General features: G+C 34.4%; 3 protein-coding genes and 1 long non-coding RNA gene across 4 annotated transcripts; 3 read left to right on the top strand and 1 right to left on the bottom strand.

The window, feature by feature from the left end:
- Positions 1–1,437: 1,437 nt before the first annotated feature.
- mRpL46 (mitochondrial ribosomal protein L46) lies at positions 1,438–2,358 on the bottom strand. Its single transcript, XM_075303737.1, has one exon. The coding sequence runs from the start codon at positions 2,263–2,265 to the stop codon at positions 1,465–1,467; it is 801 nt and encodes a 266-aa protein (XP_075159852.1). The 5' UTR covers positions 2,266–2,358; the 3' UTR covers positions 1,438–1,464.
- Positions 2,359–4,765: 2,407 nt separating this feature from the next.
- On the top strand, positions 4,766–5,269 carry LOC142232999 (uncharacterized). The gene is made up of 2 exons (XR_012721275.1): positions 4,766–5,012; positions 5,081–5,269. It is a non-coding gene; the product is annotated as an uncharacterized LOC142232999 (long non-coding RNA).
- Positions 5,270–11,684: 6,415 nt separating this feature from the next.
- LOC142232998 (small integral membrane protein 13) lies at positions 11,685–16,841 on the top strand. The gene is made up of 2 exons (XM_075303739.1): positions 11,685–11,984; positions 15,791–16,841. The coding sequence occupies exons 1-2, from the start codon at positions 11,906–11,908 to the stop codon at positions 15,955–15,957; spliced, it is 246 nt and encodes an 81-aa protein (XP_075159854.1). The 5' UTR covers positions 11,685–11,905; the 3' UTR covers positions 15,958–16,841.
- vnc (GNAT family N-acetyltransferase vnc) lies at positions 16,047–16,841 on the top strand. The gene has a single exon (XM_075303738.1). It carries the CDS (start codon positions 16,047–16,049, stop codon positions 16,638–16,640), a length of 594 nt encoding a protein of 197 aa, XP_075159853.1. The 3' UTR covers positions 16,641–16,841.
- Positions 16,842–17,915: the final 1,074 nt, after the last annotated feature.

The following is a 17,915-nucleotide window of genomic DNA, read 5'->3' as shown; positions in this document are numbered from 1 at the left end:
GAATTTCACCACGACCCAGAGTATATATATATACTTTATGAAGTCTTAGAGCAATATTTCGATGTGTTACAAACGGAAAGTTAATGTACCCCCATCCTATGGTGGAAGGTATAAAAATGTAGCAGAATAAATTTGTATTATTGTTATATTTTATTTAATCTAACTGAGCCCCCATGGGCCATATGTTGATAGATATATAAAGTAGAGCAATAATGAGATTTAAAATATAAATTACATACATCAAAAATTGCTAAGGCACTAACACGAAAAATTCTAAAACTATAAAAAAAACTTAAAAATCTAGAAAAATCCTCAATGCACATTTCTAAAAAAATAATGAATAAGTGTGAGACAGAGATTGTCAATGACTAAACTGCTAAGCTTCGTGAGAAAAATGGGATATTAACTTTTTTTTTGAAAACATGAACACTATTCGATAATTGCTTTATGTTTTGAGGTAAGGAGTTCCACAGTCTGGTAATTGCAAACGAGCGCTCCAGAATATTATGGTTGAAATGTTCAATGAGTATTTGAGTGGTCCTTGTTTAAGCTAGCAGGATTTTATGTAAGCATGGCTTAAAGAGAATATTGTTTGGGAGTATCGGATTTTTTTATATTTAATTATGTGAACCGTTTTCAAGTTATTCCAATATATGTAGCGGAAGTGCCTTAATTTTGAACATAACAGTATATCTCGAAAAATCTCAAATAACCATAAAAACGATAATCAGTTCTTAATCAACAGAACCACTGTTCCCCTGTGTAATAAATTAAATGAAATATTAAAATTATGTATTAACGAAAAATAGGCCCAAAAATGATATTTTCGCGTCATAATGTGAACTTAATACCGAAAATTTCAATGAAAACTAAAATTCTTTTTAGATCTGTGAACAGGTAAGAAATCAAAATTGAGATGTGCGTGGAAGCAATTGTGGCACGGAGCATAAACGACACGGCGCATTCTTTTTCGTCCAATGTGACCGTTTTCGTTCATCAAACGGTCTAGAAACGCTAATCAAAAGTCGGATGGAACAATGATTTAAATTGAATTAGAAGTGCAAAAACTTATGAATAGATAGCTCCAACTAACATATTACGTCTTAAAATTGTTCAAAATATATAACCGGGATAACATGCTGGTTTTGAGTCATCACTGCCCTCACGACTTTAATTTGGTTCTTGTTATATATTGTGGGCCATATTGTTTATGGTCCGAATATCAAAAATCCGTGAAAATTTGCAAACCGATATCTATATTATATCAAGTGTGGTTTCAAAAGACCGTCGCATATTGTTAGATCGACACCTGACGTGCGATAAAACCGTCAGAATAGCAATGGACCGATGGAGATCTTGTGTTGGTGACCACAGTAATTGAAATAAATATTCGCTTCACCACTTTCGCTACATCATAATCAAGGCTTACTAAGAATATAATATGTTAACAATTTAATTTTTTATTTAAAACAAAAACTTTTGCAAACTCTCTACATATTTCACATTATTCAATTTACTAGTAAGGTTTTCTTCCTCCATCCAAGCAAAGTTCTTGCTCACACTCTTGTCCACATTGCCATTTTTAAGGGAGGCTCTAAAAAAGAAAACTTTTGCACCAACAGCCTTGTCACGGGCCGATAATGGATACTTGTATTTGTAGAATCCACATGGAGCATTTCCGTAAAATTGTACTTCCATCTTGTCGCCACATTTTTCACGTACTACACGTTCAGCGGTCTGTCGCATTGTCTCCCCATCTAGACGAGGTCCTTGGGGCAAAAGGAAATGATTTTTTGAGCCAACATTTTGTTCCACCAAGAGATACAGAGTATCTTCCAAACAACGGTTAGTGGATAGCATATTTTTGTTTTTATCATCTGGTGTTGTACGTGGCGCTGTTTGGAATTGATTCAGTTCCTCTGTGTAAGCATCCTTTAAGTCCTGAATAGTTTGTTTGGAAGCCGATTCGTCCAAATCCACCTGGCCTTTCTTCAAAAGTTCAGCCTGTTTCAAGTCACGTTCGTGTTGAAGTTCACTATTGGATTTGAGCGACTTTTCAAACTCAACTTTCCACAAATACTGTTGGAATTCCTTTTCAATTTTATTCAATTCTTTGGAGACCACTGGCAATCGTTCTACAAGCACGCCGGCATATAAATCCCATTTTTCGTGCTTGTCAGATGCAAGAGAAGATAAGCCACGGGATGAAATAGATGAATTGCATCGAATGTGTTCAACAAGTGCCAAGGGAAACCTCCGAAACATTGTGATATAATCTCCACTTACAATTTTTTTTAAAATATTAAATAACAATAACAAATGTGAACCAAGAATAAATGAATTAGGATCAGTGTTGCCAAGTATTTTCTAAACTATCCCCCTAAATATTCCGAAAAACCCACAAAGTGTTCTCGAGTTTTTCCCAAAAACCTTCAAACTTTTTTAGGAATTTACGTAGGTACGAAACTGTTCCAAATTTGTAAAAGTGTACTATTTTCGGTTTCTGCTGCGCAAACACGTATTTTTACATTGCTACTTTTTTGAATCCATGAAATTCAAAAGACAAACTATTCCACAATCAATAATATTGAACCTTTCCATCCGAGTTTTGAAAGGATTTTATAAAAGCATAATTGTCTTCAGCTATATATATTTGCATCTTGATAAATTACCGCCATAAATCCCCACAAGCGTGAACAAACGGCTAAAACTGGCAACACTGCTTAGGGATGGGAAAGTTTATCATTTCGTACTTTTTTGATTAAAGTTTAATATCCTATTAGTAGGGTATGGTACTCTACATTTTGTGATTTGAAAGCCCTATACGCACAGGTTTAGGCCGGTTCAAGATCTAATCCCAATAAACACAAACGTTTGAAAAATGCTAAATTTCAACAATTTTTCAAACATTTTTTCAAAGGATTAGGGTAATATTCAAGTTGAGAAATTATTGAGAAAATCGCGTTCTCAACAAAAAACAGACATTACCCTCAACAGTGAAATTCAACACATTAGCAATAATATCTCAAGTGTTATCCTCAAATTGAAATGAATCGCTACTCAATAATTTGTCAAACAATTTTCGATGCGAGTCAAATTCAAAATTAACATCGTTGCAAATACTTTTCAACCTAAATTTGTATGAATGATATCCCCACTTCAAATTGAAAGTCAAAGCCAAAATTCTATGAATTTTGTATAATTTATTCATTTTCATCAAAATAAAATATATAATAATACACTACACTACATAATACACTACAATACCAATTGATAAATAATAATCTTATTAAACATATCAACAAATAAGAACAAAAAAAAAAAAACAACAAAACTTTAAATATTTTAAACATTATTAGTAAACACTTTTGCATTGATAATTCGTTTTCCTTCCTTTTGGTGTCATAAAACAGCATTAAAATTTATTAACAAGCGGGCAATTTGAAATTAGGAACGTACTGGACCGCGTGTTAGAATTGATTTCCAGCAGAAGGAATTCACAAAATATCCATTTTAAACTGATAATAGCATATGAATTAAACTGACGATGTGATGCACATTTTCATCCAGAAGTTGTTGATTTCAACAATTTGTTGTTTTGAACAATTTTAATTGGTTGCACTTGTAATGTTTCTGGAAACTTTTTCTTGTCGATAAGCCACTCATTTTTCATTGGTCAGCTTCTTAATGTTTGCAAGAATGTGGCATCCAAACATTTTGGGTTTCTGCAAAGAGATTTAAATTTAGTGACTTCTCTAAAGTGTTGATTTAATTTTTCATATTGACGTACCAATTATTATAAACTATTTGTTCCAGTTAATTGTTCACCATTTTTTCATCAGTCAGCTTTTTAATGTTTTCAAGAACGTAGAATCCATAATTTTAGTTTTCTGCAAAGAGATATACATTTAGTGACTTCCTTAAAGTTTTATTTCATTTTTTATTTTCACTTACCTATTTTTATAAACTATTTGGTTATTTGTCTAAAATTTTCCATTTTTTATTTCTTGCAATTGACCACGAATTTCGTTGCACAAATAAGTATTGAAAACCACATGGTTTTTTCGTTGCATTTTAGGGTAGTGTTTTGTCAAAGTTTTCTCATATTATCTTCAACAACTTTTCAAAGATTTCGTCAACATTTTGGCAAATTGGAAGTAATTCGCAAACAATTTGAAGATGTATTAAAGATGAGCTATTTCAAGTCAAGTTGAATTTATGTTGAAAATTATATTTACCCTCAAACTGAAAAGTTGTTGCATTTGAAAAACGCTCATCCTGTGTTTATTGGGATGCTACTTTAACATTATGCCCGAAATATCATCATAGTACATTTTGACTGAAAACTCGATTGATTTCAATAGATTTGCAATGGGGAAATATCAGATGGATCGTGCCCTGCCAACATTTTTTGAATTTGACGGCTCTACTGAGAATCCCCACCACGACGAAAACAATCATATACACCCAGAGAAATTGTTGGTTGTAATTCGATAATTACTATGAGGAAATGATGTCAGTAACTTATTTTTTGTTACAAGAACAATGTTTTGATTATTTTCCCCATTATACATTCAACACGACCATAAAAAAGTTCACAGGATCGAAACGAAATTCTCATAACCATTCAATTGGTTGCAATAACCAATGCCGATAAATTTGGTTTATGCTGCATAAAATTGTTGAGCTAACCACCAGCATAGTGAGACCTACATCATGGGAATCAACAAATGGTTGGTACAACCAAAAGTTGAGTATACCCTGCCAGCATTTCAAAGTTCCATTTCATCCTCATCGCTACCACAGACTCGTAAGTGACACTGCAACAATCGCCAACTGTGATAGTATTTTGCCATCACTATTCGCATGAAAGTATTTTGCCATCACTATTGTTACAAGAGCCATTTTATATTTTGTGAAACACCAAGCACAACTAGCTTCTTATAATTTATTTAAATAAAAACGATAATGAAGTGCTGAAAACACAGTTATTTCGCTTAAAATTGTGAAAGGTATATTGGTGAACAATTTTTGACTTTCCAAATGAAATAAAGTGATAGTTTTTCAAATATTTTTCCAGACACGCTGCCTCCATTGGGAATAAAAGCACTGGCTGATAGACGCTACAACATGTAACTTGCAACTTGTAACTCAACATCAATCTTTTATTAATGCATAAAAATATGTTAAATGTGATGTGATAGTCGTATAAATGTTATATTTATGAGAATTTATAAATGTTTAATAAAATTAATACACATCTAAACAATCGTGTTTTACTTGACCACAATGATTCTTTTACAACTATCTTAAAATGCACTTTCTCTGATTGTTTGAAGGGGGTCTTATTGGCGTCCTTCTAAAAGTATGCAGAAGGACACCTAATAATTGCACTAATGCGATACTTTTTTGTAGTAACTTTTTTTGTACTTGTAGTACAACTTCTCAATAGTGACGGCGCTTTTCCGAGGAGTTTTGGATATCGTATACGACTGTCTTCGACGTAGTGGGGATTCTCAGAAGCGCCCCTAAATTCAAAAAATGTTGGCAGGGATACTAATAGAATCTTAGTTCAATTATAGGTAAATGGTATGACGCGTCAAATTCAAAAAATTGTAGCAGGGTATACAAATTTGTTCGTCACCTCAATACCTTGTATTACGCTATAATCGGACATTTCTAGCTCGAGATATAATTTGTTTAGTAAAGAAAGGCCGAAAAAATGAAAAACAAAAAAAAAAAATGTAAACTAGTGTCATTCTTCATATAATTTGTAGGAAATATTTACAACATTTTGAAGAAATACACGAACATACCTATTAAAGATGATAAAAGTAATATTTGTGTTATCACTTCGCAGCGAATAACACAATGTGTATTGTCAATTACATCAGCTGATTATTAATACTTCGGTGATACACATCCATTTTCGCGTGTGGCTATAATTAAATAAAAAAAGTTGTTCTAATTTTTCTTTTCAAATTCATCTTCCAGAGGTGTATATTTTTAAATTAAGGTATTTTGAAGCTACTAAATTTTTTTTCTTTAAATATGAGATTTGTTTAGTTTTTCAATTATAGTGAACATTCTAACCTATTAACCGGCCTTTGCGCATTATATACCACATCCATGTAAATCATAACAATCTCTTCCCACATGTTAAGCAATGGTTAACTCATTAGTACAAATTATTAATATGGTAAACTATTTGCGAATATATGGTGGGACAATTGATTTGAGTTAATGTTATAGGACTCCACAATATTCACGTTACATGGCAGTCACTCAGGTCTGGTTGGCATAATATCTGATATTAGAAACGCGATTTGCCATATTGGCTGTAAGCTATATCTTGTCGACTGCTTTGGTAAAAATCGAATGAAATAACTTTAGCATGGCTCAAAGAATTGTCATGGCTCAAGTCCGCAATTGAAAACCATATTCCATCGTTGATATAGCCTTTATGGTGCGAGTATAAATGACTTCTCTTTCAATTGGAGTTTGCTAAGCTGCTCCGCGCATATTCAGATTTGACTGGGCACGTCCCTTCTGGTCGCCTACTATCTGCAATCTATGTTATTCTCTAATTGGACGTAAAACTAGGTCGTTCTATAGTCGTATATATAAAAATAAATCTTCGCCACCGTCAATTCGGCAAAACTTTTTCACTCATATTGGATAAGAGTATTTTCCAAAAACTATCCAGATGGAAGTGTTCCTTATATTCATTTTAGGCAAATATTTGCCTAGTGTGGCCATACCCTAACTCACATATTTGTTCAGACAAATTTAGCCAGTTTATTTAAAAATTCTTTCAATAATACCCCGTACCCAATACACTCAGAAATTTCTGGACCTAAGAGCAGCAAGCTATGAACGTTTCCGTACTATTTTACGTAAATGATGGTTCCTCTTTGTACATAAAACTCTTCTAATATCTCATTGACATTACACTTACAAAAGTCCACTTTATAGAGATGGTTTACATTTGGAGATCCTTCAGTTCATATTGACTTCGTTTTTGCTTTAATACAGCCGTTCGCCTTTGGATACTTTTTCATCATGTTGTCTTTTAATTGTTTGTTGTCCCATTAATTGGTGAAAGCGAATGAATATGGGTTATATGGGCCACGTTTAGGAGGGGTCCACTTATGACAGACCAATTTAATTGTGAAAATTGTCCACATTTGGGGGTGTCCAAGTTGGAGAGGAGTATATTCTAAAGACCTAGAACTTCCAATAGCGAAAATATTAGCTAATCACTGTAGTGTGTTTCAGGTTGAAATATTAGAAATAAGAGAGGCCATCGACTGCCGCAAATCTCTCAACGAGATGGCTGAGCAGAACAATATTCCCCTAACATGCGTGCCTGGCCATAGGAACATACCGGGGAACTGCGAAGCGGATGAGTTAGCAAGGCTAGGGACCACCTTATGAGTACATAAGCTACCTACCTTTGCAAAAACTATTGGCACAACTATAAAGACTACTGTATGAGCTGTCATGATGCGGAAAAAAGGAATCAATTAAACACCTCTTGTGTGAGTGTCCTGCATTTTGTGTTAGGTGTAAGCGAATTTTAGGGGCACTACTACTGACGGACCTGGAAAACGTTAACTTAAGCAGTCTGCTAATTTTTTGGAACAATCTGGTTGGGTCAACAGAAGAAATAACCGTTCATTTTCAGCGGTTAAAACTAGAAGTGCCCATATGTAATAGGTACTTTTAGTTAATGTGCTATCACAATGGACTGAATAGTCTATGTTAAGTGAGTCTGAAACTTAATCGGGCTGCCACTTTAACCTAACTTATGGATATGCCCGTCTTGCATATAAAAGGTCATAGATTCAATCTCAGTTCAGGGTTGAAGAGGCAAATTTTTTAAATTGTATCAATGAGAATAGAAAAGTGTATATTTTTATCCACATTGCACCAATTTCAAAAATAATGGAATACAATATAGCAACCACAAAGTAAACAAAATCATTGGAGTCATGTGGAATTGAAAGAGATATAGAGATTATGGAACTCGCCAAAAAATGTAAAAAATGATCGTCTTCGTTACAGTCGTTCTCTTTGAGAATCTCACTATAAATTGATTTATTTTCTGGTAAACAAAATTTTAGACCAACGAGTTTGTTCGTGGCAACGTGTATCAATAACAACGACATTTTGGCTTTAAAGAAAAACCTTTACCAATAAAAGAAAGCATCGTTTACCAAAAAATCGTTTCGGAAGAAAGAATTATTTTTTTGGTGCGTTGACATGAGAGAAGACAATATTCGTAAATTAATAAAATTTCCCACGAGTCACAATTCCAAACGTATATACACTCTAGAACCAAATTCTTGAAATATTGTAGTACATGTTATTTTTGGTGCAAAGATTAATAATATCATTTTAAAGAACCAGCAGACTTTCAATATTGTAAATATTCTTCCTATTAATTTAGAGAACATTTTTCACTTGGAAACATCTTCATTAGGACAGATGGAAGTTTGAGTTTAGACATGACCTTGGTATAAAGACTAAAGACCAATGGAAATACTTTATAGTATCCTAAATATATTTTCTTTTAATCCTTTTCAGGCATTTAATTTTCCGAGATGTTGCTTTTTATTATTAGACGGTAGATATCGGTCAATGTTCGTTTCTACTATTGCACTTATCAACAAAAACACACCGATCTCCAAAAACACACCGAACTCCAATTTTTATCCCATTTGGCTGTAGGGTAGGCGTTTCTGATAAAGTGGGAAAAAAATCGACGACGTAAATCGAAGTTTGATGGACTACAGTCAAGGTTTTTGCAGTCCTTGATTGTAGTCCTAATTATTTTTATTGATTTTTATACCCTTCACAACTACTGTGGTACAGGGTATAATAAGTTTGTGCATTTGTATGTAACGCCAAGAAGGAGTAATCATAGACCAACCTTTTAGTATACGGATCGGCTTAGAATTAAATTCTGAGTCGATTTAGCGATGTCCGTCTGTCTGTCTGTTCTTGTATTTTGTGTGCAAAGTACAGCTCGCAGTTTTAGTCCGATTGTTCTAAAATTTGTTATAGGGTCCTGTTTCGGCTCAAAGACGATCCCTATTGATTTTGGAAAAAATCGGTTCAGATTTAGATATAGCTGCCATATATATTTTTCACCGGTCTGGTCATAATTGGCGTGTATATCAACAGATCTTCCTCAAATTCCGTACATCCGAATATTTTATGAGTCTCGAAAAACTTGCAAAATATCAGCCAAATCGGTTCAGATATAGATATAGCTCCCATATATAGCCTTCGCCCGATTTACACTCATTTGCCCACAGAGGCCAATTTTTTGCTCCGATTTAGTTGAAATTTTGCATAGGGAGTAGAATTAGCATTGTAACTATGCGTGCCAAATTTGGTTGACATCGGTTCAGATTTAGATATAGCTCCCATATATATGTTTTTCTGATTTCGACGAAAATGGCCAAATTACCAACATTTTCCTTGTTAAATCGCCACTGCTTAGTCGAAAAGTTGTAAAAATGACTCTAATTTTCCTAAACTTCTAATACATATATATCGAGCGATAAATCATAAATAAACTTTTGCGAAGTTTCCTTAAAATTGCTTCAGATTTAAATGTTTCCCATATTTATACCCTTCACCACTACTGTGGTACAGGGTATAATAAGTTTGTGCATTTGTATGTAACGCCAAGAAGGAAAAGTCTGAGACCCATCGTTTAGTATACCGATCGTCTTAGAATTAAATTCTGAGTCGATTTAGCGATGTCCGTCTGTCTGTCTGTTGATGTATTTTTGTGTGCAAAGTACAGCTCGCAGTTTTAGTCTGATTGTCCTAAAATTTGGTATAGGGTCCTGTTTCTGCTCAAAGACGATCCCTATTTACGATTTACACTCATTTGCCCACAGAGGCCAATTTTAAACTCCGATTTAGTTGAAATTTTGGACAGGGAGTAGAATTAGCATTGTTGCTATGCGTGCCAAATTTAGTTGAAATGGGTTCATATAGCTCCCATATATATGTTTTTCTGATTTCGACAAAAATGGTCAAAATACCAACAGTTTCCTTGTTAAATCGCCACTGCTTTGTCGAAAAGTTGTAAAAATGACTCTAATTTTCCTAAACTTCTAATACATATATATCGAGCGATAAATCATAAATAAACTTTTGCGAAGTTTCCTTAAAATTGCTTCAGATTTAAATGTTTCCCATATTTACTAAAATTGTTTTCCACCCTAGTGCATTAGCCAACTTAAATTTTGAGTCTATAGATTTTGTAGAAGTCTATCAAATTCTGTCCAAATCGAGTGATATTTAAATGTATGTATTGGGGACAAACCTTTATATATAGCACCTAACACATTTGACGGATGTGATATGGTATCGAAAATTTAGATCTACAAAGTGGTGCAGGGTATAATATAGTCGGCCCCGCCCGACTTTAGACTTTCCTTACTTGTTTTTTTACTAACATTGTGTTCTACCGTAGTGCATTAGCCGACTTAAATTTTGAGTCTATAGATTTTGTAAAAGTCTATCAAATTCTGTCCAAATCGAGTGATATTTAAATGTATGTATTTGGGATAAACCTTTATATATAGCACCCAACACATTTGACGGATGTGATATGGTATTGAAAATTTAGATCTACAAAGTGGTGCAGGGTATGATATAGTCGGCCCCGCCCGACTTTAGACTTCCCTTACTTGTTTTTTACTAAAATTGTGTTCCACCCTAGTGCATTAGCCAACTTAAATTTTGAGTCTATAGATTTTGTAAAAGTCTATCAAATTCTGTCCAAATCGATTGATATTTAAATGTATGTATTTGGGACAAACCTTTATATATAGCACCCAACACATTTGACGGATGTGATATGGTATCGAAAATTTAGATCTACAAAGTGGTGCAGGGTATAATATAGTCGGCCCCGCCCGACTTTAGACTTTCCTTACTTGTTTTAAGTAAATTTAATGTATTTCTTTATGATGAGTATCTCTGTAACCGTATATGTCCATTTCGGCTTGGTTGTAAAATGAGTTAAATAAAAATAAAAAAAAAAATTGACGACGTAAATCGAAAGAACTTAAACCGAGACGACGTATATCGAGTCTCGTCTAATCTAATCAAAATCCTTAAAATGTTTGGCTTGCGGAGCCTCTTGGAGGAGCAAAATTCTTCCGATCCGGTTTATATTTGGTACATGGTGTTAGTATATGGTCTCTCACAACCATGCAAAAATTGGTCCACATCGGTCCATAATTATATATAAATCGATCCCCAGATTTGGCTTGCGGAGACTCTAAGAGAAGAAAAATTCATCCGAAATGTTTGCTGAGCATGATAGCGATATGAAATTCCTTTTTATTGAGTTAAACTAAATTGATTTAATTTACAACAATTTTTTGGCACTGTAGATTGTTATTACTTAAAATATTTAAAGAATCCCAAAAAAATCCTGGAATTTTTAAAAATTGATCCCGAATTACAACCCTAGTGTGAATGTAGTATTATCTATACCTTTATTTTTGAAATATGATGGTCACCCCAAATCTTCCTATGTGTTCGAATCAGCTGATAATTTTAATACGTTTACTTGCAACGTTGAACAGTGAATAACAAAATTAAGAAGAAGACTCTCCATCCATATGTTTTAATTGTTCAGAGGGATTGTTGTTGTTACTTAATTTCATTAGTTTTATTTCGTGTCTAAAGAATTTATATTTGGTGTTGTTTTTTTTACTTCCCCGGTGTTTTTATAGTTTTTTTTATACGAAGTTTTATTAAAATTTCTTATACAAAATAATATTTGTCCTCATATGTTTTGTGTTCATATGTAAACGTTGGCATTAGATTTTGGAAAAGTCAGCTAATACTAGAACAATAGAGCCAAGAAATGTCTCTAGCATCCACGTTAGCTTTAATATTTACCGTCGTATCTTCAATTACTATTGTTGCTTGTATCATATTACTAGGTAAGAATTGGAAATTACTGGAAAAAGATTAGTAAACTATGTCATTGATTTCGAATGACTCGCATTTATCTTTGACGTCACAAAAATATTGAAATTGCTCAATGCATGCACAAAATACTACGTACTTTATATTTTATCTTTTTCTGATAGAGGATACCGGGAGTGCTTCCATACACCTGTCACTAATAAAGTTATTTATAGCAAAGGGAAACTATTTAGATCACCTTTTAAGCATGGACTAATTAATATCGCCGCTTTTCAGTAATTACCTAATGTTTGTATAATTTTGTTTCAAATATAATCGTATATCGGACATAGAGTAGTGTATGTTATGTGTTTTCCTATCGGTGTAGTATGGATTAAAATTTCGCAATACCAAGCGGCGTGCCATACTTAAACTTAAAAAAAGAAATTAAGATCTAAAGTCCAGAAATTATGGTAATTCGACTATAGTTAGTATCTAAATTTTCCCATATGATTAAGCTAGCAGACCTAAGGTTGTTTTTCGCAAATAAAAATACTTATTTATTTCATTTTTCCCAACGTTTCGACAATTTTTCTTGTCTTCATCAAGGGAATTCGTCTATTAAATGAAAACACATTGTACTCTTTGCAACACCATAAACATTTGCACTTGCAATATTATTTTAATTTAAATTATATTGAATTATAATATACACGAAACATATAAAACAACATAAATTAAAACTATAAGTATTGTATTATAACAGGTTGGCTCATAAGTCCCCGGTCTAACAAAGAAAAACACATTTTTTTGTCAAAATTCGTTTTTATTATTTGACATAGTTCCCTTCAAGAACGATACAACGATTATAACGACCTTTCAATTTTTTGATACCATTTTGGTAGTACTCCTTCGGTTTTGCCTCAAAATAGGCCTCAGTTTCGGCGATCACCTCTTCATTGCAGCCAAAATTTTTCCCTGCGAGCATCCTTTTGAGGTCTGAGAACTAGAAAAAGTCGCTGGGGGCCAGATTTGGAGAATACGGTGGGTGGGGAAGCAATTCGAAGCCCAATTCATGAATTTTTGCCATCGTTCTCAATGACTTGTGGCACGGTGCGTTGTCTTGGTGGAACAATACTTTTTTCTTCTTAAAATGGGACCGTTTTGCCGCGAGTTCGACCTTCAAACGCTCCAATAACGCCATATAATAGTCACTGTTGATGGTTTTCCCTTCTCAAGATAATCGATAAAAATTATTCCATGCGCATCCCAAAAAACAGAGGCCATTACTTTGCCAGCGGACTTTTGAGTCTTTCCACGCTTCGGAGACGGTTCACCGGTCGCTGTCCACTCAGCCGACTGTCGATTGGACTCAGGAGTGTAGTGATGGAACAATGTTTCATCCATTGTCACATATCGATGGAAAAACTCGGGTGTATTACGAGTTAACAGCTGCAAACACCGCTCAGAATCATCAGTCCCACTGCGGCGGGCTCTGTGTACCGGATTGACCCGATGGACCCCATCCATTGGACAGCGGCTGCCACATCAGTGTACGTGTTGTTATCAACACGTTGTTGTTTTTGGTCAAATGTGAGTTCGCGCGGCTCAGAATAACCTCCTGAGTCGATCTAGTCCATTGTGCCAGACAGTCGATGTATTTGTTGTTCGCAGGATTCTGGTCGCAATTATTAATTTGACGAAATAGGGTTCAGAGGGTTTTTTTGGTACAGGGACGAACAACTATTGAATTTGCAGAAAATCGGATAAAATTTAGACATAATATTCAGACGGTATCGTATAACAAGGCAATAGGGTAGTAGAAAGACATCATTAGTTACCCAGCAGCAAAATTTGGAAATTGTTCTAAAGGCACAACTCTAAAAGCACTTCCAAAAATGTATACTGTTTTAACTACATAGGAAATGTTCTCTATTTTAACTACATAGGAAGTTATTTTAATTCAATATTCATAGGTCGCATTTTTAATACCTTTAATGGATAATTTTAACTTTTTATACCCTCCACCATAGGATGGGGGTATATTAACTTTGTCATTCCGTTTGTAACACATCGAAATATTGCTCTAAGACCCCATAAGGTATATATGTATATTCTGGGTCGTGGTGAAATTCTACGTCGACCTAAGCATGTCCGTCCGTCTGTTGAAATCACGCTAACTTCCGAACGAAACAAGCTATCGACTTGAAACTTGGCACAAGTAGTTGTTATTGATGTAGGTCGGATGGGCCATATCGGACCACTTTTACGTATAGCCCCCATATAAACCGACGCTCAGATTTGCCTTGCGGAGCCTCTTGGAGGAGCAAAATTCTTCCGATCCGGTTTAAATTTGGTACATGGTGTTAGTATATGGTCTCTCACAACCATGCAAAAATTGGTCCACATCGGTCCATAATTATATATAAATCGATCCCCAGATTTGGCTTGCGGAGACTCTAAGAGAAGCAAAATTCATCCGATCATCCACAACCATGCAAAAATTGGTCCACATCGGTCCATAATTATATATAGCCCCCATATAAACCGATCCCCAGATTTGACCTCCGGAGCCTCATGGATGAGCAAAATTCATCCGATTCGGTTGAAATTTGGTACGTGGTGTTAGTATGTGGTCTCTAACAACCATGCAGAAATTGGTCCATATCTGTCCATAATCATATGTAGCCCCCATATAAACCGATCCCCAAATTTGACCTTCTGGGCTCTTGGAGGAGCAAAATTCATCCGATCCATTTGAAATTTGGTACGTGGTGAAATTTGGTATATTGCGCTAGTATATGGCCGCTAACAACCATGCAAAAATTGGTCCATATCGGTCTATAATTATATATAGCCGATCTCCAAAAATAATCTACCAAAATTTCATTTCTATAGAAAACTCGGCGAAACTTTAGCTCGCCGAGTTGTTCTATAAATAGGCGTAGCTTGTGCAATTTATTTTTAAATCTTTCGTGATCTGTTTCGGGTCACATTATATTATAAAATATCTATGTTAATATATTGAAAAAAAAAAAAACATCCGTCCGTTTGGTTCAATGTGTTGATTCTACTTTTGGTCTGTTTGTATACCGGACTTTTTTGATGATCTACTAAAATTTAACTAAGCAAACCATTTTGATTTTTCTTATATACATACAAAAGAATCGTTTCTTTTTTTCTTGAAAAAAAAAAAAATGTAAATCAGTGTTCTGGAAGCTAACGCAGTTCTTATGCTGTAGCATGATGCGGTAAATAGTGTTCAGATCTTCATACTGTGCGTTTTCACATTAAGTAACTCCAGTTTTTGTGTGAAGAATACATTCACTTGGTACACGTCTTATTGTGAATGGCGAATGTACTCCACATTATCCTCCGAATTGTCAAAAAATTAAGTGTTCATTAGTTATGACCGATTAATTGTTTTCTTCTATGCCACAAATTTCATTTATTCTGTAATTTTCGGAATATGCATATGGAATAAAAACTAAATTAAGAGGTAGATTGCTGTTTAATTATAGTCTTAAGGCAATATCTTCAAATATTTTAATTTTAATGTTAGGCCATTTAATACAGTCACAGAATATCAAAGCACATAAATTTAAACCTAATAACTTTTCAAAATGTTTTTTGATTATTGTTGTTTTTGATATCAACTTCAAACCATGCAACTTTGGTTAAATTTGGTAGATTTCTGTAGGATCGTTGCATATAAAAGGCAAACCTCGTTTTAAAAACTTTACAAATAGAATTCGCACTAACCTAATTCTAATTCTTTTTTTATAAAAGTTCCTATTAAATTATTGAAAAATTTATAATTCTTTTATTTATTTGTTTTCAGGCTGGTTCCTAATTTGGAAAGCATTCTTGTCCAAATTCCGATTGGTACGTGAATTATTGGGTCAAACGAACCCCGACGGGTCACCAGCAACTCCAGAAAAGTTTTCATCAGATTTATCCAACGGATCACAGACCTACGCAAAAGTTAGAAAAATAAGAAAAGACTAACATAAAATATTTTTGCTTAGAAAATTTATACACAAAAACTTTAATTTGCCATCAATTTGCATCTAAAAACAGCTAACACCGCCATCATAATGAATATACGTTGCGCTAAACCCGAAGATTTAATGGCAATGCAACATTGCAATTTATTATGTCTACCCGAAAATTATCAAATGAAATATTACTTTTACCACGGTCTAACGTGGCCGCAGCTAAGTTATGTAGCCGAAGACGATAAAGGCAATATTGTGGGTTATGTATTGGCCAAAATGGAGGAGCCAGAATCCGGCGAAGACAGCAGAAGGGGTCACATAACATCGCTGGCCGTGAAGCGCTCTTATAGACGTTTGGGGTTAGCCCAAAAACTCATGAATCAGGCATCCAAGGCTATGGTTGAATGTTTTGATGCTCAATATGTCTCTCTACACGTGCGTAAAAGTAATCGTGCCGCCTTGAACCTTTACACAAACACACTTAAATTTAAAATAATTGAAATTGAACCCAAATATTATGCTGATGGCGAGGACGCCTATGCTATGCGTCGAGATTTGGGTGAATTCAATTCTTCAAAGGCTGATAGCTTAGATAATCAAGAAAATAATCAAGATAATAAAAACGCAATTCATTATCGCGAATCCGGTACGGCCAATCATCATCACAGTAACCATGATGGCCATTGCTGTTAGACTATGATGTCAGCTATGAATGATAGAAGAGAGTCTACACCATCGAATACATTCGTCTTTAGACGATACAGTATTTGTCCATATTAATTACGATAAACCATTGCATTTTAGGTTTTTTAATATCACGATAAAAAAGCAGATTTTCCTCATTGTGTATATAAGAAAGTGCATAGTTCTTTAATAAAGAATTGGAACAATTTATTTGCATCTGTTGTTTCTTATTTTTTTTGTATCTTATCTCAAGTGTGTTGCTTATCAATATAACCTATACCTTATAATAAAACAATTTAATCATTCGCCAAAAATAAATCTTAACTCGTAGATTTCATAACAGTTCGTGTATATAGCATAGTTTGGTGTGTTTATACCCTAGACAGCCAGCCAGAAATATTGGTGTTCGTTTCATTGATTCAGAATTGTTAATGAAATTTTTGTTCGGCTTTCGTGTTGAAATTCACTTTATTTTCACAGTTACTTTTTTTTAAATAATTAAAAAAATAAATGAACTCAAACAAATTCCTGTTAAATCTTGAAAAAATTCGATGAACATATAAATTCAATACTCATAAATTTTTATTTAAATTTAAAAAAAAAAAAGTAACATCGAAGATTTCAATGTGAAACGCGAACTAAGTACCGGCCTTTAAAATAATTTCATTGTTTTCAACGCTGTTTTTGGTTTTCTTCAAATAATTTACTCTTGGCATTTCACAAAATATGAAAATAATATATGAACCAATTTTCGCATGGTAGTTAGAGAGTGGATCGGATGAGATTTGTTGTTGTTGTTGTAACAGTTTTCAATGTAGTTTCATCCATTTTGTTCTATGCTTGTATAGTTCAGCTGGTAGCCAGATCAATGAACTCTGTGACAAGGATGGGATGTGTCCAGAGTGATCTGGTAGTGAGACGGGTAGGCTTAGCTGGGCAAGCACAAAGGTGACGAGTGTCATGTGGCCCTTGATTACAGATGGGACAAACGTCAGCTATTCAATGATAAGTATGAATTGAGGTGGCTGCACTTGCCTGATCTTAGTTGGGCCAAAACTACCCTGGTCTGCCGTGGGAGGTCTCTCTCCTCCGGTGCTATGGGCGGCGGTCGGACTCCGAGAACAGGATTAACCTTGTAGCTTCTCACCGCTTCAGCTACAGTATCCTCATGAATCCTGTTCAGACCTGTCTGGTATGCTGCCTGATCTAGAGGCTCTCTTTTCTAACGCTGGATCTCGGGCTCTAGAAGGTGAAGATCAACCGTTACATTCCTGGATGGAGGTT

This window comes from Haematobia irritans, chromosome 4, assembly GCF_050003625.1.
Source record: "Haematobia irritans isolate KBUSLIRL chromosome 4, ASM5000362v1, whole genome shotgun sequence".
Lineage (NCBI taxonomy): Eukaryota > Metazoa > Arthropoda > Insecta > Diptera > Muscidae > Haematobia > Haematobia irritans.
The sequence above is the reverse complement of the archived record's forward strand: the minus strand, read 5'-3'. Positions and strand labels throughout refer to the sequence as shown.